The sequence below is a fragment of the Cheilinus undulatus genome, linkage group 6, assembly GCF_018320785.1.
Source record: "Cheilinus undulatus linkage group 6, ASM1832078v1, whole genome shotgun sequence".
NCBI lineage: Eukaryota > Metazoa > Chordata > Actinopteri > Labriformes > Labridae > Cheilinus > Cheilinus undulatus.
In genome coordinates, this window is record NC_054870.1 from 31,490,800 (window position 1) to 31,514,972 (window position 24,173).

General features: G+C 40.6%; 1 protein-coding gene across 28 annotated transcripts in view; it reads right to left on the reverse strand.

Annotated features, from left to right (window-relative positions):
• LOC121510735 (ankyrin-3-like) overlaps window positions 1-23,869 on the reverse strand; it is a 221,904-nt gene extending 198,035 nt beyond the window's left edge. For 25 of the 28 annotated variants that reach the window (XR_005991982.1, XR_005991979.1, XR_005991975.1 and 22 more), the window contains exon 1: window positions 23,147-23,868. Coding sequence is in view for 4 of the 28 variants with exons in the window: in XM_041788932.1 (XP_041644866.1) it covers window positions 23,147-23,215 (69 nt within the window). In the remaining 24 variants the exon portion in view is untranslated. Of the gene's footprint in view, window positions 1-23,146 lie in introns of all 28 variants that reach the window. The other 3 variants (XR_005991985.1, XR_005991971.1, XM_041788925.1) reach the window with 1 other exon arrangement.
• Between the last annotated feature and the right edge of the window lie 304 nt (window positions 23,870-24,173).

The following is a 24,173-nucleotide window of genomic DNA, read 5'->3' on the forward strand; positions in this document are numbered from 1 at the left end:
TGGGTGTCCATTGTCTTGTTCAAGTTTTATCCATTTCCATCCCTATGTTAAATGTCATATCTTGTATATATCTTAGTCTTTACAATGCCTTTACATATTTTTCCACTTGTTTACATGTTTATGTGCTTGAAGTTTCTTGTTTAATTACTTTTATGGATGTTGGTCTGACGCACATGGCAGGTTTATGCTAACTTATGTGCACATTGTTCCAAGCTGGCATTATGTACTGTATGTTTTGTTTTGTACAGGATCTGGAGCGGGCTGGGCAATTTACAGGAGTTTCTGTGTTTCATGTTATCTTGCCAGATATGCATTGTTATATTTGTAGATATATATTTGTTCCGCCCTTTTGAATGACTCCCTGTGGGAGAGGGTCTGGAGCGGGCTGGGCAATTTACAGGAGTTTCTGTGTTTCATGTTATCTTGCCAGCCAATAAACGTGGTCAATGAGAGATCCAGTGTCGCGGTCTCCTTCCATCCATCAAAAACACACTGCAGAGATATCTCCACTGTTTATATATATACATTTTTTTTAACAATTATTATTGTTGTTGGTATAATGTGTGAGGTTACATGAGGCTGAAGTAAACCACCCAGCTCCTCTTATTAAAAAGCAAAAAAAAATAAGAAAATGAATTGAATTTAAATGTATTCCAAACAAATTTATTTGAACTACTACTAAAAAATAAATATCAACATTATCCAAAAAACAACAGTGAGTGTTAGTTATAAATCCCTGTCTATAATGCTCGTTAATGAACCTCCCGCCACTAGAGACCGCTGTAGCTTCAGTTAACGGCCGCAGCCTTCCTCTCTGACCCTTCACCGCTGCATGTAAACAATGAGAGGGACGGCGGTGGCTAACAGCTAACGGCTAACCTGTAAGCGTATAGTAGGAAGACCGCGGTATGACAGTTTTCCAAAGCTGTAAATGGAAATAACATGGTATGTTGGCCGTTGAGGGTTAAAATCACGTATGACTACTCACCCAAAGTGAAAAGAGGCAAAATATCAAAGCACGATATTAATCTGCAAAGAGGAACGAAGGCGGGCAGCGCAAGCTTTCAATGCTAGCGCTGCCCGTCATCAGGCTAACGTCACACCCACCCTTCTTTGTGTTCTGTCATCTTTAAACTAGTTTTAACCCTTCTAAATATAGATTTACGTTTAATCTACAAGGTAATTATACCACCAATAACATCACCAACTAAAACTAGCTCAGTAACACACAGACTGTCTCGTGTTAGACTGTGGTGTGTTCATGGTCTACCGCAAACTGTAGGATGGATTTGGATCGGTCACTTGGATCGGCGCTGTCAGTCAGATATCCGATCTATTAATTACGTCTATATCAGACCCGATACCGATATCGGATCGGATCGGTCCCATCCCTAGTTCAGAGTGTTGTTAAGCTACAGCTACTGATGCTTTTCTGTACAATACACACATATTTTAAATTTGCCTCTCAATTGTGCATCCTGTCCTTGTCGTTGTTCTGCACATTCACATGCCTCTGTAATAAAGAGACCTACAGGCACACAAAAAAAAAACACACAAAAGGTAAGATGAACAACATAATCAATCACAGCCATGGCAAAACATAGGTCTCTCCTAACCCTCTTAATCCCTCTCTGTCCTCTCCAGGGAGGAGGACGTCTCCATTGTTTAATGACACTGAGGGAGGAAATGGTTTCTCTCTGTTCCCTTACAACTCCATTACTGTGTGCATGGGTGTGCAGAACTGTACCGAGCTGACAAGACCACATCATTTACTAATTTTGACTCAAATTTTGTTGTGTTTTTTTTCTGGCACTCATCTCCTCTTCCCACTCGCTTTTATATAACAGCCTCCTCTGCGACTGTATTAAAGAGGGCAGTGATTTTTAGTTTAGAGGAATCAGGATCCATGTGCAGTAATAGTCACCAAAAAGCACTCTCCCTATTCTGTGTTTATATTAGTCAGCTTCATCCATCCTCCTTTTGAACATTGTTTTCCTGTTGTTTCTGCAGGTTATGTTCTTGAGCTGTCCACGTTGTTACATTCCCCTGAATGCTTATAAAGTGTCTGACTTCCTTTGTGCCGGGTAATTGATGATGGATGAAGCAATCATAAAGAGTTCCCAGCTGGTAAATTACAGCTTGGCTTATCCTCTGTGGGTAAACTAGGCCATCTGGGATGAGCTATAACTATGAAAGCATACTGGTCCATGCTGGCCGAGACAGAGAGGAGATCTCAGCAGTGATTTATTCATGACACATGAAGTGGGTGAAGACTCAGCCTTCCCCTCCAGGAGGCAGCTGAGGGAAAAAGCTCCCTGAGCTCCCTCTAACCTCCCTAGCTACAGCCCAGACACCATCACATCATCCTCTCATCCTCCCTGCTGTGTCCCACTATGCTGCCCACATGGCCCCCACCCTTCTTTCATTCTCTACCCACTCATATTAATCACATCAAATCACCCAGAGTCCAGAGCAATTCATTTTAACTCCCCCTGCATGCACCTAATGAGTAAGAGGAGACTATTTTAATGCATGGTTACATAAAAGAGCTTGATTTTTATACAGTATGCATTTTAATGAGCTCCTTCAAATCTAAAGTTGTAGGGCAGTATCATATTTTCACTGTGGTAACTGTAAAACTAAGGTACAATATATCACTGTATTTTTGCGTGAAAGGTTGCTGAGACATTTTAAGAAAGGTACTCACAAATCTCTAACAAGTCTATTTTTTTAAACCACAACCAACAGGCGGCAAAATGATCTTAGCATAAAGACTGTGTCGCCTTATTTGTTGGTGTTGGAGCCCTTAAGAGAATTAAGAGTTATTTGAGCTGCTCCTTTAGGATCTGTTAAACACCACAATTAGTAGTCTTCGCTATCTTTCACCCATGCTCAACGTTACTTGATGAGCATTTCCTTCTTTTTTGTGAAGTTAAAATACTATTTCCACTTTATTGACTGTATTGCAGTCTTCATTCTGATAAATGGAGGGGTTAGACTTAGAGCAAAGACACTTTTGAGCAGCCTTAGATCAAGAGAGAAAGGGGGTGGGAGGGATATATAGAGGTCAGCTGTCCTGTTTGAATCACGTCCAGTTCAGACTTTAACGTCTCTGTTTATCCGCAGAGTCTTCATCAGACATCACTTGCGCTACCCAACTATACAAAGAGGAGAGTGTACTTTATCTGTGAATGATCTCTTACGGTGGTTGTATACGGATAAAAATGCAGACATAGTCAGCAAAATAAGGCGAGGGGCCCGACCTGGTGTTGTCGCTGTCTAATATGTCCACTCAGGAGTGGACATCCTCTTTTCCTCAGCAGCTAACTTTTCCTCAGATCTCACTTTGCTCTCAAAGTGTGCAGGATTTGTGTATTTAACTTGAAAAGACTAAATTTTTCTCCCAGGATGCATGCCCCTTGACCCCAGAGTACCCCCAGCCCCCATGTCTACAAAATTTTTTTGGGGAACACTGCTTTCATCTTTTCCCTTACATTGTTAGTAAAGCACTCTTCTTGTTTGTATTTTTTATTTAAAAGTCACCTACCCCATGGCAGGAGTTACAGATATTAAAAAATGCAACAAGTCACTCGTCTAATTTTCTCTTTTCTTTGAGTCATTAAGATGCATCAGTATTAATATCAGTCTGTTTGAAAAACATTTCAACAATCCCTACAAGACCTCCAAACATTTCCTTCAAGTCAACACTGAATTTTTCTCAAGGTTTTAATAACCAATTTCCTGTATGTTAGAACTGCCACCTGTTGTAAAATATGGCTCCCTACAGACAGTAAAAGTACAGTAGTGAGTCAGAAGGTCCGGGGTGGTAGGTAGGGACTGGTTGGACTGGCAAAAATGTCTTTATCTAAGTTTAAGTTTGTGATAACTTTCAATTTCAGGGCCTGGCAAATGTATAGGGGTCAAACTGATGCAAAAATATGTAATGTCACATTGACCTTTAATCTCCAAAATCTCAAATCCGAGTGAATGATTGAGCAAAGTTTGTCAAAAATCCTCATAATATATCTGTCTATCTATCTTAGGCTTACAAGATCACAGTGACCTTGACTTTGTACCTCAACAATATGTTCAGTTAGGGCCAACGACCTTGACCTTTTGCCTCCAAAATGTAAGCATTCCTGCCCCAGCTATTAGCAGTACTGTGGTATAGAAAAGAACTGTCAGGGCTCACTTTAGCTGATTAATGTCACTGGCTTAATAATGTATCTGCACCACTGTTGGGATATTTGATAGTTCAGCTACTGACAGAATGGTCCCTGTATCACCTCTTGTTTCAGTTATTAACAGATGTGTACATACATACCTTCTCTCTCTCTCTCTCTCTCTCACACACACACACATCCAGAGGGTATCTCATTAGCAGACTCACACCCTCACAGCTGGAGGTTGTCACATTATGTGTGCATTGTCACTGACCACAGGGCAGGAGACACCCTGTAACTGTCAGAGGAAACTGACGCACACGCCAACTGGCCTATTGGGGAGCCACGAGGGTAGAACAAACGCACATAAAAGTAAACACACATGTATACCATGCTATTCCAGTTAACCCCCCACGCCTCATCTAAGCCTCAGGCGTTGCTGCTCTCACGCCTCAGCTTATTGCAAGGCCATAAACACAGTGTTTTATAACAACAGCAACTGTGGATGGCCCTCAAGACTACAAGACATTATGTCAAAGGCCATAATGCCCACCCACAGTCATATGTGACCATACCAAACCTTCAAACCAAGATAGCAGAGGGGTTTGAAATACTTCTAAGACAATGTCTGCGTCATGTAGTGCAGTCTGAGAATTCAAAGCTTTTCAAGCATGGCAATGTAATTGTCAATGTTCACAGACAGAGCTGAGCACTCCCACGCATCAATGTGAGCTGCCAACTTTCTGTCAAGAATCAACACAGCTGCTCAGGAATGACTGTTTGCTGGTACTTAAGCATTTATCATCTTCAAACAAGTCACTAGTAAATCATGCCATCAACAATAACAACAACATGTCAGCGGCAGCACCTTTAATCATTATTACACAGACACAGACATAAAAGACAGGGGTTGTCAGAGTAATCTTGATACCTGTTTTGATTCTAGAGCAATAAAGTAGAGGTCCTAGGACCAAATATTGGATCATTTCTAGTTCCATGTATGCGGGCCAGCCTTCGACTCTTTCACTGCAAGTCCTTCCCCACTCTCTCATCCTTGTTTATCAGCTCTATCGACTGTCCTATCTCTCTTTAATAAAGGCAAAAAAGCCCCAAAATAATAATTAAAGGGGACATATAATGCAAAAATCACCTTTTCAGGCTTTTCAAATAAAAATGTGTGCCCCTGGCCAGTCCACAATCCCCCCAAGAATCAGAAAAGCAGAAAATGCCATGATTTCCTGTCATTGAAACAAACGTCCAAACCTTTCACACTGGGCATGAACCTGGCAGTGGTTCAGTTTGGTTCGGACCGAGACCATCTCTTTTAGTAGGACCAAAGTCAGGCTGTTTGGTGCAGACCATGGGCCATAGGAGGTTTTATACCCGTCATTTAGCTTTGCATCAAACTGAAAAGTCTGAAAGTTGGGCAAAACGACGTAGATGTGAAAACACCCTGAGTTAGAAGAAGACTGAGCTAGCAAAGCATTTTTGTGTTTATGTGTGCTGCCACGCTAGTAGAGGAGCTAGTGATGGGCAGGAATTGTACAGTCTGATGTCATGCTTTATCTCAATGATAAAGATACTTGGAAATAACAGTTAAGGTGCTACCGACCTTCAGAATTATTGCACATAAATAAACCACTAGAAAATAAGTGACTGTGAGAGGTGATAAATTGTCCTCCAGTAACAGCAGTGTGAACTAACAGGCTTTTAGATTGTTGCAGAGCAGTGAGTTTTAACTTACCTCACTGTGAATCTCTGAACTACACTTAATGAAAGAATAACAATATGTACTTGTGTGCTGTTACTATCACTGCTGAATGATGTCTGGACATAAATATTTTTTTCCAAAAGATAAAGATTCTAAATTGTCTTTAAAAAGTCAATATGTAAAGAAGTTTTAGGTTTAATTTTGGGGATTTGCTATTCTAATGTACAAGGGGTTAAAGAAATTTTAAAAGACAGGGTCCCTGCCAGAAGTTAAAGCTATCTGCTGATCCTTGGCACAGCAAAGTTTGTGAACCCCTGGAATAAGCTGCAGCTTTAGACATAATAGTTACACTTGACAGTGAAAGGTGGCCCAGTAGCATCCAGCATTTTCATTAAATGGCCCATTATGTTTATGCTGTTTGTACAGTGGACATCATAAATGGAAGTCTCCTGTCGAACAGCAATAACACCACAAGATTTGTTCTGCTAAGCGAGGCAGGTATTTTCAAACATGACAAAACGCGTATAGCCAACACTCATAAAAGTCAATGATGTGGAGAATGAAAGGTGTTTCCAGAGAGTGGAGGATGCAGCGAGAGGCACTTCTAAGGTTTTCAACATGGTAATAAAGGCTGGAATTTTCCCTGCATAAATGATTAAAGCATTTAATATAGGAGTAGATGGAGTATCTGGCAAAGAAAAATGTCTCCAGGTAAATGGAAGGCCACATTAATAGAAAGCACACGAGCACATTTTACACCATCCTCAAGGAGAGTACAATGCCATCAAACCATATTGGACTGTCTGCAACTGAAATTGAGTTATCAATATCAATATGAAGGAAATCCCATCTGCCTGGCTCCTCAGTTCTGTCTCTATGAAAAAATGAGAAGGAAAGGCAGAGAGTGTTACAGAAAGAATGAGGTTAACACTTTTTGTTCTTACACAGAAAACCTGACAAATGTCACAGTTTCACTACAGCACTGAGGAGTTGGTTCCTTGTTACATAACACCTTGATATAGAAATCTGTAGCTGTCACCGAAGCTCCTGGGAATGTGGATCTCCTGCATGCCTGTAGGGGTTTATTTTAGGTGCACATGTGAGCGTTTACTTGCATATATCCTGATACTTCTCCTCCCACTCTCTCCTCCGCCCAACATCTCATGAGTCCCGCCGGTGGTTTCACCTGTTGTGACTCTCTTTGCTTCGCTCTCTTTAAAAAGATGGGATTCTTCCTGTCTATCATCCGTCATCATCCTCTGCCTTGACTCCTAACCTCTTATTCCTTTCAAGCCTCTTCTCCAAATGCCAGCGCACCGTCTGGCTCAGGTGATGTTGCCTCAGGCTCACATTACGCTGCTGCCATCCCTGAACTGAGATCTAAAAGGGGGAGCATTTAACTTGGTCCTTCCAGTCTGTATTACTGCCTACCACCCCTCAACATCTTGAGGATTGTCCCTGTGGAAACAGCAAGCAGGCGGCCTGGGATAAAATCATAAAACCATGAAAAAGCAAAACATAAATAAGTGCAACTTAATCAAAATATGCAATTATTTTTTTAGACTGATAATGCTGAATATGTCAGTGAAATAATCAGTGAAACAAGATCTTTATTGCTTCCCAACAACTGCCTCAATTGCAATGAAGTTGCAAATGCAGTTTGAAAATCCCGTCTGATGATTTTAATTTGCCAAATTTCTGAACCCAATCACCCTCATCTGATGATGAAAAAGCTTTGAGGAGCAACTGCCAACATCCCTGGGCTTCCAGTGCACCCAGCAGTGGGTAATAAAGGATTTCCAGCCATGACTTCTCCCTCCACGCATTTCCTTTGATTATAGCCCAACTAACGACTTGAGTCTTAAGAATGGAGTTGAGATACGAGAGCAAGTTGCTAGCTGCACTAGTATGCAGATGTCTGATTGAGGACATTAATTAAGCAGATTCTACCTCATATGACTGCCAATGAGTCCCAAGATTGCATCACTGAAGATTCCCTTCAGTCTAATTTACTCTCCACATGAATGGTTCTACTGCAAACAGCCAATGACATGCTAACGGAAGATAAAACTCTCTCTTTAAACAGAAGAAACAAAATGTAAAAGTCTGTTACGATGCATAAATAGAGTTCATCCTTTGCCAGAATCGCTGCAATTCATGGTGATATGTAAATGTAAATCCATGAAGCTACGGAAATGTAAATTCATGAAGAGCATTTTAACAGGAATCACTTTTTGTTAAAAAAGAATACTCCACTACATCAGTGAAAAGACAGTTCTTTTTAGCTAGACAACTTTTGATGAAAAACACAAACCATCTCAAATTGGACAATCACAAACTGTAAAGTAACCCCTATATGAATAAAGGTATAATAAATAAACAAATAGTTTTTCAGAGATCTGCACAATTGTTAACTAAGCCATTTTTCCAGATTATTTGTGCACATATCGAACCAGGTAACAAAAGTCGGGAACCGCTGGTATAAATCATAAAGAACTTCAGACTGACATAAACTTTGTTTTTAAATTTACCATACCTTGTTTAATTACTTACATTGGAACAATGTAATCAGATATTGCCCTCTGTTTCTAATGCATGCCAATTAGTGAAGCTCGATATCATGGGCATGATATTGGTATGAGCAGATATTAGCTTATAAGATTAAAATATTGTATCAGCAGATATTTAAAATTCTATTTACAACCAATATTCCGCCTATAAAGATCTGCCTATATCAGCTGTTAATATTGGCTGTATGAACAAATAAGTTAGTAGAGTTTTAGGCTGGACCAACATATTATTTAATCATCATCATTTCTTACACTTTAAACTGTGTTTTAAAGTAATAAAATTTCTTAATTTGTTCATCCTCAAACTTTAAATGTGTGTTTTAAAGACTGAAGTTTAAGGTCTGAACTACATTTGAATATCGGTATCGGCTAAACTAAAGTAGTAAATATTGCATATTGGCTAAAATCCAATATCGTGCATCCCTAATGCTAATAAGTATACTGAGACCCACAATATGTTTATCTTGTTTAATTTGAGATATTTCCATATCATAGCATAGAGCACAAAAGTAAATGTATTAAAATGTTAACTTTTCCTAAATCCCCACCATCCATACCAAACACCCCAGTCCACTTCTATGTACAAAAAGGCCCTCAGCACACTGGACCACTTGTACTCTAGGCAGCAACTACGTGTCAATCACACCATAAAAGACTAAATAAATCAAAATGTAAAATCTAACTTCTTAGAGCAATGATTGGCCAGCATCAATACTGAAAATCTACCGCTTTTATCTCAAGGAGGTCTCCCTCATCTTGTCTTTTGGCACTGATTTTGCAAAAATAGCAGCACATTGCCAATTTGCTCCACGCTTGAAAACAAAGAATCAGTTCTGCAGCTATGCACCAGACAATCAGATCCAACTAATAAGTGTGTCATTAAGCTGATATCCAGCAGAAGGGTCGTAACACATGACCTTTTGTAAAGAGACTGCAGAGCAGACATCTCCTCTAATTACACAGTTCCCTTTCCTTTTCATTCATCTGTGTTACTCACAAGAAAGCTTTAATTCCTGATCCCCTCCTTAAAACAGAGGTCATCCATACGGCTTGACTGTATTCTTGATTACACAAAACATAATCTGACACAAATAGAACTGGGGGCACAGAGAGGCACCTCTCTTCCCTTTTTTATGGTTAATTAAAATGTGCAATACAAGTGGTTGTAATTAAAGACTGGATTGAGTTTCTGTCCCTGGCTGAGCTCAGGTCCTCGTAGGCCTCTACTCCAAAATCTGAAACTGAAATCTAGACTGTTTTCACCCACCATGGCTTTCTGTGTGCAGTAATTGTGAATAAACACAATCAGCATGCACATCAATCACAGTAAAGAGGAGTTTACATCGCAGGAATTAGAGTGGGAATAGAGTGATCTTTGTCAGGACATGGCTGTTACTTTCCCACATCATGACCCCAGTCTTGTATATCAAATTAAAAACTAAGTGTATCTGTGACTCGGTTTAGTAAAGTATAGATGATAAATAAAGCAGCAGTTCTGATCTGCAGGGTGTTTTGGGGTCTTATTCATACAAGCTGTAGTAAAACCACTGATGTTAAATAATTGAGAAATGAGGTGAGACAACGCTGCAGTCACAACAAGGTCAGCAGACAACACAGCACACCGAGCATAAACCAATGTTATTGCTTTCAGTACGGAACAAAAGCTTTTGTTATCCTGCTCTACAGTTGCCATGGAGACGCCGAACCAGGAGAGGCTTAAGGAGGATCCCAAACTTGATAAAAAAAGGGGTTTCTAAATCTGACAGTGGAACTCTCTATTTGTCTCTCAGTTTCTGTCTCTAGTTTTCCATTACTCCATGGAGTCTTACTCCATGGAGGAGGAGAGAGGGAGAAAAGGAGAGGAGAAATGGAGAGAACAAAAACAGAACGAGATGTAAAAGAGCCTTCCGGATGGAGCTGTGGGAAACGGAAGAGGCTGCAGGGTTCAGGCAGCAGCAGCTGCCAGCAGAGAAAAATACCAGAGTAGTTGATATGAAGGCACACATTACTACACTAAAGACGTCTGAAGGCTTCAGTCTGGGTCACCAAGCAGACCTGGTTCAACATGTTAGCCCTTTTTGCATATCAATCATAAATTTTGTCTGTTTTGTGATTAAAAGCACATCATTCATCACCAAGGATATTGAGTTCTGAACATTTTTAATCAAAGACCTGGTTATTACATGTTTAAAAGATACCATGGCTCCCGCTGATCCTAACTCGGAGAGAAAGTCATTTTAAATTGCGTTGAGCTCTCGCTGGTATCGATTCATTCTCGTCGACAGAACATAAAAAACTCACTGAGGCATTTCTTCAGATTGCTTGCTTTTGTTGATGAAAGGAGCGAGGAGAGAGGGTTTGTGGAGGGCTGGAAAGAGCGAGTGAAGAGTGGCAGGACCTTATTAAGCCTTTTTCTGTTGATTGGGTCTGGTTCAACAGCCTTCTATCTGTAGACTCTGTGTGCCTGTACTGTATTCTTGTTTTTATTGTGAGGCTTGCTGGAGCATATAAATGCATGTCAGACAACAGCGGCTGCCTCAGGTTAGAATACAGAAAGCTGAGTTGTGATTAAACAACGCGGCCATCAGCAAGTCAGTCACACAACAGGTCAGTCAGCAAGGGAGGCAGCCAAGCAGGGAGAAGGGAGCTCACGCAGGAGGGCCGGTGTGCATGAAAAGTTTGCACATGTTGCAGGTACAAAGGCAGGAAATTCATGGCACTTTCAGTCACATAATGGCCAAAGCAAGCAATACTGATATTTTCATCCAGCATCTCTTTGCATCAGGTAGAGGTTCGTATGAACCACCTTCTTTATAACTACTTTTTAGCATCATTAGAAACAATGGAATAATGCTCGCAGTGTCTGTTTTTTAGTACCACAGATGGTTTGCCAATATGGCGAAACCAAAAAAGCCCATAATGCATTGTACAGTGACGTATGTCTTTAACCTTTAAAACAGGAAGCAAGAGAGGGGTTTTGATGTGGAAACTGATTGGCTTTTAAAGTCGTCACTAGCACTTAAAGCTACAGTGGGGAACTTTCATTTTCTGGTGTTGTTTTGCTTCCTGTGGACAAAGAAGCATGACTGATCTCTTCATCCAACCATTATCTCTTATCTTTGTTGTAGGATTCATGAATAAAGCCACTTCCATCACTGACACCAATCCAATAGCAGCAATAACATCCATTACAACTAACAAGAAATAATAGTATTACTGTCTCATTTGCTTTGTACGCTCATATAAAGGCAACAGTGGTGATTTCATCATGCTTATAAACAGTTTAAGATTCTTCATAGTAGCTTTTCAGCGAGAATATTCAAACCCCAAACAGCAAAGGCCAATGGCTAAAGCTAGCTTGTTTGTTCCATGGGTAAGAGAGGGAGAAAAGCCCTACGATTGTCTCGTTGGAAGCAAATATACTATTTGCTGAGATGTGATGATAAGTAATCAACATAATTGATGTTTTCCAGGAAATGACCAATTTAAAGCTGTGAGATTAGCCACAAATTGACTTTTTGTCATTGCTGGTTGAGATACCAATGTATTGTGGCTGTAAGAGGAAGCCACATGTGAGAAATCAATAAATATTAGATTTGATTTCACTGGACTTTAAAGTAAACGTTGGACAAAGCATTCAACATTTAGACTCTTTAGAGTGTGTGTATGTGTACTGTAGGGTCTGAAGCTTTTGAAAATCTGACATGCTCCTCTGATGAAGCCCACTGGCCCCTTAAACCTCCCCTCCAGCAGTCTGGAGATCAAGGGAGAGCTCCAAAGTGACAGAAAGAAACACTCCTCCTTCACACGTCCATCTCTCCTTCTTTCCCATCTCCTCCTCTGTCACTCCACTGATCACTTCTCACACTTCTCCGTCTGTAGCCCCCTTTCTACTTCACCTCCTCCCCTCCCTCTATATCCCTCTCTCCCCTGGCTCCTCTTCTTCTTTTTCACATCATCCCTCTCTCCCTCCCTCTGTGGAAAGAGAGGAACAGAGACAGTTCATCTGCAAGTGATGGAGCTCTGACAGGCTGATCCCTATGCCCTCTCCCCCCCTGGGCATGCAGCTGTGCCTGGGCTCTGAGACGCCTACCTTCATCCACACAGAGAGGGCAGGAATACACCCACCTACACACATGCATGCATACATTTATAGAGCTGCCGAGGAAGCACACATGTGCACTTACTCACACCTCCACAGTCCATCTGATACAGCACATGTGAGTGCTGATTTATATAAGTCGTCACATTTCTGTGCGGCACCCAGGATGTGCTGCAGGAACGAGGGATGTCAGGTGGTGGAAGTGATGGGGAAAGCACAGGATGGAGAGTTTTTTTGGCCTGATACCAATATCAATATTCAGGTTCAATTGATTTTTCTGGTGTTTTATGTGTGAATGTAGCTGCAAAGGTTGCAGAACAAGCCTGACATTTACTTAAAAGAAGTTTTGTAGAGTTAAATTTGTTTTCACATTGAATTTTACCCAGTATTGGTGTTCGAAAAGCCCTCTAGTAAGGGTAATATTGGCTTGAGATCAGGTTTTTCAACCATTAATGGTGGGACAGAACTTGAGTACTTCAGTTCTGATTAAATTGACAAATACTCAAGGGACTTGATTTATTCTCAAAAGTCTGAAAATTATGGCACAGATGGCCTAATGAACACAGGAAGCCCAGGTTCAAGTCTGACCTTTGGCTCCTTTCACACGTGTCTCCCCCAATCCCTTATCCCTGTTTCCAACTCTATTCACTTTCTCCTTCTATGAATAAAGCCACAAAATACCCAAAAATATATCTTTAAAGAAAAAGTCGGAAGATGTCTCTTATCAGCCACAAGATAATTCAGTCTATGCTGCTACTCAGATTTGATTATTAGACAAATACTATAATTTTTCAAGGTAGTCTTATCACAAGCTACCTGAGCATAAAACAATGATATACGGTCATGTAGAAGACATAAGTTTTTATGTTACCATGTTATTATTGCAATATATGGTATAATTTTTTCTCATTATCTAATTAAAAGAAAAAAAGAAAAACATGGTTGTTCACGATATCTGTCGACAGCACTACATTACCTACAGACATCCCTGTAAGTGTTACAGGGATGTCGCTGGTTGGCTGATCCCAACTTAATTCACAAAACTTCCACAATTACTGCTGCTGGTGAATTAAACAGCCATTTAAAAAGAACAAGACTGCTGAAATGGAGAAACAAAGATGTATGGTCATGTAGAAGACAGGGCTGGGCGAGAGCTCGTGCTATGAGATCTTGCGAGATTGAAAAATCACAAGATTTCTTGACATCTGAGGCTGCTGGAACAAATTTCGGGGTTCGGATATAATTGGAATATTAAAAACTTATTGAAATTCGAATGCTTAAATTACTATTCGACTGTGTTTTTTATATATGTATTTAGACGTTTTTAATCGTTCTCAAGTCTCTTCCCTCTCTCCCTGGCCTCCACTTCACCCATATGTTAAACGGGAGCTGAAAATTATTGTGGAGGAGGAGGGGAGCACAGAAAACAAGGAGGGTGGAGGTGCGGCAACAGGGATGCACCAGGAGGAGAAAAGCGCTCTCAGTGCCATGGGGGACCTTTTTAGGGATGTTTATTGCCAAGGTGGTGCATACACTGGTGGTGATTTGGCAAGTGAGGCTTCACTACAACAAGAGATGCTGGTGTACGAGAGTGAAACCGCGCTGCCCACTGACAGTAACCCACTGTTGTGGTGGAAAATGTCCCGGTCCAGGTATCCTCTCCTGTCCCGGCTGGCACGCCGTTACCTGTGCATCCCGGGCATCTCCGTCAGGGAGGAGAGGGTTTTCTCCATGGCTGGAGAACAATTGTAAAAAATAAAAAAACGTTCTTGATTCAGTAAAACGTGGATCGCCTAATTTTGTTATCTGCTAGGAGTGAAGCTTACAGGTGTGTAAAAAGTTGAGCGGTAGCTGTTAAGCTCTGTGGTGGTGGTGATGGCTGATGGCACCACATACGTCACTTGGCACCAGATCAGCCAAATGAGATTACTTAAAAAAAAAATCAGTTGCAGCCACCAGTTTCAGCCTGTAGAGGGCAGATGCTTTGTACATTTTTAACTCAAAATACAGAACTTAAAGATTTTGTGCTACAACGCTGTGAGATTTGGACCCTAACTGATCAATATACTATTAAATCTCCATATGAATAAGTTATAATCTGAAAGAAATGTGGTCAGAGGGTTTAGTTACTCTTTAAGTCTGGACACAATCCAAGTTCTAAAAAAATTAAGTTTGTAATATATTAAACAGAGAATAACAGCAAATCCTCTCATTAATGAGGATAAAATTTAGGGATTGTGGGGATTTCTTTCTTAAATATCCCTTAAAACATAGACTATCCAAACAGCACAATCAGCCAGACTACTGTATTTACTGTAATTCCCACTAAAGCAAACACATATCTTCCCTCTCTCCCAAAGAGCCCATACAGCATAACCACAAACCCCTCTCAAGGATTTCAGCTGTGCCAAGTCCATTAGCCTAATCTGAAAAACAAAAGCAGCACTTCGTTTGCCCTCTCCGAGTCTCTCCCCGCTCAAACACACAGAAAATACACACTCACGTCTTCCATCAGCACATTCACCAATGGCCTGCTGTTATCTGGGGGATGTGATGTGCCATTTCTCTTTGAACGCACTGTCAAAGAACGGCTTATTTCACCAGTCCTCCAGACGCGAGGCTCTCTGTCTCTGGCAGGGTTTTTCCATCCAAGACAAAGAACAGAGCTTGCCCGAGCATCACTGCCTGGCTGTTTTATTATGAGAAAGACACAAAAGAGACATGTACAGTCCAGTGAGGAAGAAGAAGAGGGAGTTGAAGAAGTGAAAGGATGAGCAGAAATTAGCTGAAGTAGTCAGGTTTTTTAAATTCTCTTACTTCATTCCTGCTGATTTATCTACATTACCATCATGAATTTCACATTATGAGTTCATTAGGCGAACAGCTGTTTTTGCACTGTTTTATATTATTGCAGCAAAATTTAAGCAACAAGTCAATGGCCGATATGTTTGTAAGCGTAAATTGAATACTCAAAGTAGCAAACAGCACATACTGGCAGAAATTGCTTATTTCTAACAGAAATCCAGTGTTTCATTAATACCTTTTTCTCAACTGTCTCCATCCTTCTGCATGTTTCCACAAACACTAAAAACAACTCTGCCTAGGTCTTTCCTTCAGAAACACCCTCGTCCCTCACACAGCTCTTACACAACCATCTCAGTGTAAACATAGAGCACATCTTGGAGTTTTAGGGATTTATTTTTGGGCGATAACCTGGTAAAACTCCGGTCTTTCTACAGCATCGCTATGTAAGCATCAATTGCATAATGCGTTTATTTTGCCGCATAGGGAGATTTATGTTGAATAACAAATAATATAGGAAAACTAAACAATAATGCGTATCTATCTGTAATCTGAGTTTTGATTGTGTTACATTCCCAAAAGTACACTAAATCCATCAATAATCCAAACCTCCTTCATCTCAGTTGTCTCTAACAATATTGTATATAAGGAGAAGGGGCAGTTTATGTAAGTTTCTAAACCAGGCTAATTAAAGCAGCGCTCCTACATTCCTGTTAATATAAGCATTTCTGTCTTTCTTAAGTCAAATAGCAGATTCTTTTAAGATAAGTTACACTTATTAGACTCCTGCAAGGAAGATATTTCAACAGGAGTCCCCTGGGGTCTTCTCTTATCTGGAAGGCACATTTTCCTCTCTTAGCTCTGCACTCCTTAAGCAAGAAAATGATGTTTTTAGTCCAATTTAAAGCTACTTTCACGTGTTGATTTTGGTTCCTCCAGTGGACAGATCTGGCCCAATTCATGAGTAGGAAAAGTTTTTTAATTGGAAGAAACCCTCCTTCTGTTTTTTACTTGTCAACCATATCACCTCATGGTTGTTTCAGAGTTGATGCGTGGAGACTGCGTAACGGCAGTGTCACATTTTGGAATGTATGTCAAAAAGTCAGGGCTTTCACACTGCCTGCATAAGGCTTGCATTTCATGGCCTGATAAGGGCTGAGAATCTAGAGAGATGAACTGAATCTGCACCGAACAATTATACCCCTAATAATAAGTGTTTTTTGTTGCACTTTGATTTTTATTGCATTAATCTAATGTTTTATTGTCCTTTTCTGCCACTTTAGCTAAGCCTCTTGAATGTCTCCCAGCAGCCACAGTGATGTAAAATAAGTCTACCACTTCTACTTAATGTCTCATTTCCATTTAAAAACTTCCAAAAGCTCTGAGACAAATCAAAAGTCTTCTGCAAAATAATATAGAAAAGCTCATTTTTTATATCACTCCCTTATTTTCCATTTCAGTTCATGATAAGCGGCCTTTTCGTGGTTAAGTTCCTGTCATAGTCTTCAATCTACTTAAAGTTCCAAATTTTCTTTCAAAATAAAAGTAGGTCTCTATCCAAACAGGAGGAACAACTACCCTTAGATAGTATAAAACCCCAAAATAATGCAAGTTTTAAATCCAAAGAGTGGAATTTCAAAGTTCTACATAAGGAGATTAATCATGATTAAAATGCAATCATTTGACAGCTTTGGTTCAAGGCTATGCAAACCTACAGCATATGCTTTGGCATAGATTTGACACAGAAGTATAAATCAGGCTTTAGTGTGAATCTTTGCCCAGAAAAATGCAAACCAGTTTTGTTTTTAAAGTGTGCTGTTATTTTATGCACCAGACACTGACCCCTCAGCTGTGTTTTACATGCATTAAATCATGTAAACAGAAAAAATCAATCATTGTGATGATGATCTCTTTTGCTTCTGTATGTCATACTGTCAGTCTTACTCCAGTCACATGACTAGATGAAGAATCCTCACAGGAGCTTTAAGCAGCTAAAGTAGTGATGCTTTAACCTGTTCAAGCTCACCAGTGAAAGTGCACATTTTTGCACACATAAGTAAAGATATTTATTCAAGAGGGTTCCCCTTGACCCAGCAGCAGCTTCTGTTTGGTGGGAATATGTGCAACTGTTACTGCTCAGTGTGTGTTTGTGTTTGTGTGTTATGTAAACCTCATAATCTCTATCACTACATCAAATTCTTATCATTAAGCCTCTCGGAGACCATTTGGAGTAACATCAAAGTGCTCCACAGACTTGCCGTCAACCCTTTCTAAATACACAACCACACAGATGGACATGAACTCACACAAAACAGCAAACACAACATTATGTTTGGTGGTGATTTACAGCTCCTGTCTTAATCGAAGAGAAGTCTGAGACCTTGAGTCAAAAGATGCTTGATTGTATCCTTGAGCTTCCCCGCATCACAGCAGCTGCCTCATGAAAAATATATTTCTGTTCTGGCCACCAAGTTCACCAGTACACCCCCTCTCCACTACACACATAAATGCTCTCTCTCTCTCTCTCTCTCTCTCTCTCTCTCTCTCTCTCTCTCTCGTCATCCTTCGCTCAGAACAGAAACTAGTTGCCATGGCTACAATCATTAACACATCTGGCATAGTTATCTGGCACACACATGTGCACAGAGAGAATCACAAACACACATGGACCGCCATATACAAACAAACAAACAAACATCCATATGTAAGAAAAAAGCATAAATATTCATCATTTTGTCGTGATGGTGCTTTTATTTATTTTTTTAGTTTCATGGCTGCCGTCTGGAGCTTGTGTGGGAGAGATAACGGGCCGAGGCTTGTTGGGGAAAATACATCAACAGAGAACTTTGAGCCTCAGTCATAATCCTATTGGTGAATTTAACCCGACCCCTTTTATCTAAATCCTCTGGGAAATGGAGTTGATGTTGAGAAGAATTGAAGTTTCATAATATTGGAAGGAACAATCTTTTTTTCCAACTAATTTTTTCTTACATAAATTAATAACTTAAAGCTCCTGTGAAGACTTTTTAGCAGGTTATAAAACAGACAGTAATTAATAGATAACTCCCTATATGACTTTCAAAAGCAAAACAAGGCCAAAAGCATAAAAAGATAACCGTTTCCATAATGCCTAAAATGCTGCCATAGGGTAGGTGTCACACAAATTGGTTAACATCACACTGCCAAGACAGAATTTTTTTACCTTTTCTATTGCAGATATGTTGATGAGGGATGAACTTGACTATAAAAAAGAGGATAAGTCAGTAATTAAACATGTGCAGGATAAAACCAGCAATGCCTCTTCTGCACCCATGGGTCAGTAATTCAGCACAAACTGAAGGGGGGCTTTAAATTAATAATAACATATGGAGTGTAATATTGTAAGTGTAATAGATGTTATCAGGTATTTTGGAAACCAGGGATGGGTATCGAAATCTGTTACCAACATGGTATTGATACCAGCACATCTGCTATCTACCATACCTCATTACATCACAGATTTTGGTGCTTCATTTTGGTACCCAACCTTATTCAACCTCCTGCCACTCCAAATGAAAGGCACAAAGCATGTTATGAGATTTATATGAACTTAGTTTGAGCCTTTAAGATCATAGAAGTTATTTATGCACTGAATTATCCCACTTTATTTCTCTTTAAATTATTGATTCAGGCACTTGCACTATCTAAAAAGTATGGATTAACATCGATATCAGAAAAAAAAAAAATACCAACCCCATTGGAAACAGCATCTAAAATTAAAACAAAAAGTAAGGCAATTTGTGTTTGGTACATTATTTCTTTGTTGTAACAATGCTTCTTGGTAATAAATCTTATATTGTTGGAAAGCCTGTTTATTACCCTTTTAAATGATGCCACATTTGTAAGGATCATGCATTTGTGGGATGAGCAGCAGAGCTGAGTATGAGGGTTGCGCCCATGAAAAATGTGCCAGATCTTCTCTGCCAATGCCAAACAGCTTATTTTGCTGTTGCCACTGACTATTGTTTTGAGCCTCTGGTACCCACAGGTGCTGCCAGTCAGGGGCCTGATTGGCAGCACCTGTGAGCACGGGCCCTGCTACAGTGGTCAGTAGCTGTCTGCTTCAAGAATCGGCATGCCACGTTTGACTGATGTGGATAGGGCACGTTGGTTGGGCAACTTCAAGCTGGTGTTTTGCAAAACCAAGTTGCGGCATTGTTTGGAGTGAACCCTATTACCATCTCCAAACTGAAGGCCAAGTTCCATATAACGGGGAATGTCAGAGACAGGCCGCGAAGTGGGCGTCCCAAGAAGACAACATCCCAGTAATACTGTTTTCTCACGCTGTCAGCAAGAACTCTAACCTCCAAGATGACAACGCTCACCCCTACAGCAGCCCTGACCTTAACCCTGTTGAACACTTGTGGGATCAGCTTGGGTGTGCTGTTCGTGCCACAGTGACCAACACAACCACATTGGCTGACTTGCGACAAATGCTGGTTGAAGAATGGGATGCCATCCTACAGCAGTGTGTGACCAGGCTGGTGACCAGCATGGGGAGGAGGTGCCAGGCTGTTGTGGCTGTGATGGTTCTTCCACACACTACTGAGGCTTCTGTTAGTTAAATAAATATTGTTAAATTGTCAATATGTCTTGTTTCTTCAAACTTCAATCATCCAATCCACCAAACACCAAACAAGAGTCAATGGCAGAATAAGCTGTTTGGCATTGGCAGAGAAGATCTGGCACATTTTTCATGGGCGCAACCCACATACTCAGCTCTGCTGCTCATCCCACAAATGCATGATCCTTACAAATGTGGCATCATTTAAAAGGGTAATAAACAGGCTTTCCAACAATATAAGATTTATTATCAAGAAGCATTGTTACAACAAAGAAATAATGTACCAAACACAAATTGCCTTACTTTTTAAGTTTATATTACATATACATGTCAACCATTATCATTTGTTACTTGTCTAATAAAATGTGTTACTGATGTATTTTAACACTGACTGGTCATACTTGATCCTTTTTAACACCTGACTGATTATGTTCAAAAAAGCTGCCACTGTTAAACAACTTTTTCCATTTGTGCCAACATCTTGTACTCTAATTTAAGGTGCTGGTTACACTCCAGCCCTTATCTTTAATGTCTGCTAGGAGCAGATACGTCAAACAGCCTTAAATGGTAATGATGTACCAACTTGGGGTTTTTATGGTGTGTATTTATTGAGTTTTGGACTTGTAGAAAGTTACCAAGTAAAGTAACCTTTATCAGGTTATTGTTGCTGTCAGTGAAAACAAAAAATGACAGAAAACAGTTCAAATAATATAATGAAATAATGTTATACCAGACCCCACCCATGATAACATATAAACCACCACACACTAACAGATTCTGCTCACTGATGACCAGTCTCCACTCTCAAACTTCTAATCTTACACACTTGAAAGCAACTTTTGAGTAATCAAGCTAAATGTGGCTAGCTGTTAGCTATCTGATATATCCACTGCAGAAGCAGCTTTGTTCTAGCTCCCACCCTTGCTAATTTGATTGCAACACTCAGGTTGTTGCACCAAATCAACAAGTCACTCCTCCATTTCTAATGTCCATCTAATTTCATGTTTACTATTGCTGCCATGTCTGTGTTTGTTGTGCTTCCTTCTTGGATCAGCTTACTTCCTAGCTATTGTCTTGTTCCATGTAATAGTCCTGCTCATGTCTGCTTGGCTGTTCTCCATGTTTCCCTATTGAACATGTTCAACCCCTTAAAGCCTGTTGTATCATAATTGATACATACTTTTATGATACCTCTATCTAATCAATATGATCAATAAATTACAAAAAAAACCTTCTGAATACAATCTGATAAATGATAAAAATGCCCTCAAGTGGATTATCAGTTACCGAAAACACCTAATGTATCAAATGAGATACAAAAAACATATATGCTAAATTTTATGGATATTTGGATTTTTTTGGATTTCAGAAGAAAGAAAACAAACATTTCAGTTCCAAAAAATGAGAATTTTCTGACTATAATTGGTGTTTGCAGGCTTTAATGGGTTAATATTCGCAATCTAAAGTCAAGAGTGGCTCCAATGGTTTTGGCTCTGAGCAGATTGGAGAGGGAAGGATTACTAAAACACACCACAGGAAAACTGGTCATGAGAATCTTCAAACTGCCTGACAGTTGGGTCTTCATCAAATTTGATTGGAAGGGGCAAATCAGGTGGAAAATTGGTACAATTCATCTTGTAGTGTGTGCCAGGCTTTAGGTCAAAAAAGTACTTTGGTTTTGGCATTGCTGGGTTCAAAATGTTTATGTCGGTAAAGGTATGTAAATGATTCCATTTTTGTTTCAAGTAGTCCAGGTTTTCAAATGTTTTTTTTTTTAAACAGAATTGTCTCTCATTCTGTTTTTTTTTTTGCTGACTGTCATGTTCGACTGTACATCAGTCTGGTCTTGAGGTAAACATGGTCCAGTTTGCTCACATTTATTAATCTTCTCCTGCCCCTACACCATAAAAATGGGACACTTCTCTGTGTCAACATTTCATTATTGAAGCCGGTATAGTTCGAACATCTTGTCTCTTGCTGTCATCGAGGAATCCGACTGACAGCTTTACCGCTAGGCTGGCACACATCACAGCAGCTATAAATTATTTAACAGGAGAAACAGAGCACATTTCCCTCTCAATAACAGATTTACTCAGCCTTACAAAACCTATAGCAGCTATCTGCTGTAAATGTGTCTCTCTGCTTTGCTGTTCTTCCCTTCGCCTGGTCTCTAGGGCCACTGTGAAGGTAGCCCCATCCAAGCCCAAATGGTCTGAAAAGCATAGTGTTTGTCTGTGTGTGTATTCTGTATTATTGTTTGTGTGTGATCAGTCGCTCTGAGTGCCAGAAAGCATTAATCACAGGCTAGCCCAACAGCATGGGGATCACAGAGACGTTACACAACAAACTGCCATCTTTACATGCGTAATTATGAGAGACAACCTGAAAAACATATATAAGTATATACATGAGAGCATGCACAGACACACAAACACCCTAAACATTCCACTTCATAAGTCAAAACATGTCTCTGTGGCTGCAAATACCTTTAATTAAAAGCCATAATAACTACTCTTCTATGCATAGTTGCATACATTGCGCGTGTCTCAGATATACACACATTACTATGCCAGAGTTTGACAGTCCAACAGATGCCTGAGTGGTGCGTGCATTCTGCTGCCCCCACCCTAACCCCCGAGGACATCCCCTTGTCTCACATTAAACACACTCTCTCTCTCTTTCTGTGCACTCTACATACCACTGCTCCCCCAGCCAATCAACCGGAGCAAAACAACCAGACCGACCAGTCGCAGCGTCAGGATCATAATGACTGGTGACTGACAGCGAGGCATTTCTCTAGGCTTTGGTAGCAATTCAGGTGAGGCTTAGAAAATATTTCTTTACATGTGAGATTGTGCAAGACAGAAAAAATGTAACACTTCAGAGAAAATTCACGACAAACAAAAACCAAGGTGTGCTTTAAATGTTGCTCTTATGCAATACAAGACAATTTTACGTGTCTGTAACCCGCTGTCAGATCACACTTTTAGACAAGATCCTCAAATAAAAAAGATTTAAAACTAATAAAAACATAATCTAGTACACCTTCAGTCACTTTGAAATGGGTTTGCCAACCTCATCCATTGATAACACCTCATTCAAAAACCTCCACCTTCCAATTCAAACACCTTCTGCTCAGCCAAAGCAACAACTGAGCAGCAGGAAAGACAAAGAAACGCTCTTTCTCGCGCCTACCTTTTTGCCTTTCTTCTTGCGATGGGCTCCTTTCCCACTGCCCGCTTTCTCCTTAGCTTCTTCACTCATGTTAGGAGATCTCCCCCCGTTCCACTCCTCTCCTCACTTTGTTTTTAAATCCAGCATGTAGAAGCTTGTGGAGCGGAGAGGCAGCAGCTGCTGTCTTCACTGGTGAGACGTTGCCACAGAAATGTCCATTTAGAAGCGCTGAAGGAAGGATTGTTCCATGCAGAGTGGGAGTGCGCGTGAAGTAGAAGAAAAAGAGAGGAGAGACAGGGGACTGTGCTGATGCTCTTCTTTCTCTCCTCCTTCTCCTCCTCCTCCTCCTCCTCCTCTCCTCTTCCTCTCCACGTTCACAAACACAAGCTCGCAGAGGTCCACTCCCACTTGCTCGCCTCGGCCGTGCGCAATTGGCGACTCTCTCCGGCGCGCTCAGGGTGTGGAGGCAGGAGGAGAGTGGAGAGAGAGAGGAGGAGGAGGTAGAAGATGTGGAGGTGGATGTGTATGATGAAGAAAGGAAAGAAAGGTAGGAGAGAAGAAGACTTGAAGGAGAGTATTCCTGGCTTGGATGTGGTGCTGCCTACCTGAGCCTGGATACTGGAGACACCCAAAAAGAGAGAAAAAGACACAGAAAGATAAGGGATAGAAAGACAGGGAAACAGAAAAAAACAGGTGTGAAAGACAGGTAGAATGAGAGCGTAAAGACAGCAGAGGGGGTGTGATCCACACAGTCTCTTGACTCTGCAGGTTGGATGATTCTTCTGTTGCTCCCTGCTCAGACGTTGTAATACGAAATGAGACTCTCTACCCTTCTGACAGGCCAGTAGTGAGATAGAAAGTGAGAGAGCAAGAGGGAGAGAGAGAGAGAGAGAGAGAGGATCATTAACACGATGCATCAGGTCCTTCCAGAAAAGGAAGTCTCCCCACTTGGCTCTGCCAGCAGGATCAGCTTACTGGAAACTGGAACAGAACAGAACTGGCTCACTGACTGACTGGCTGGGTTGATCAAGGTGTGGGTGTCTGCACA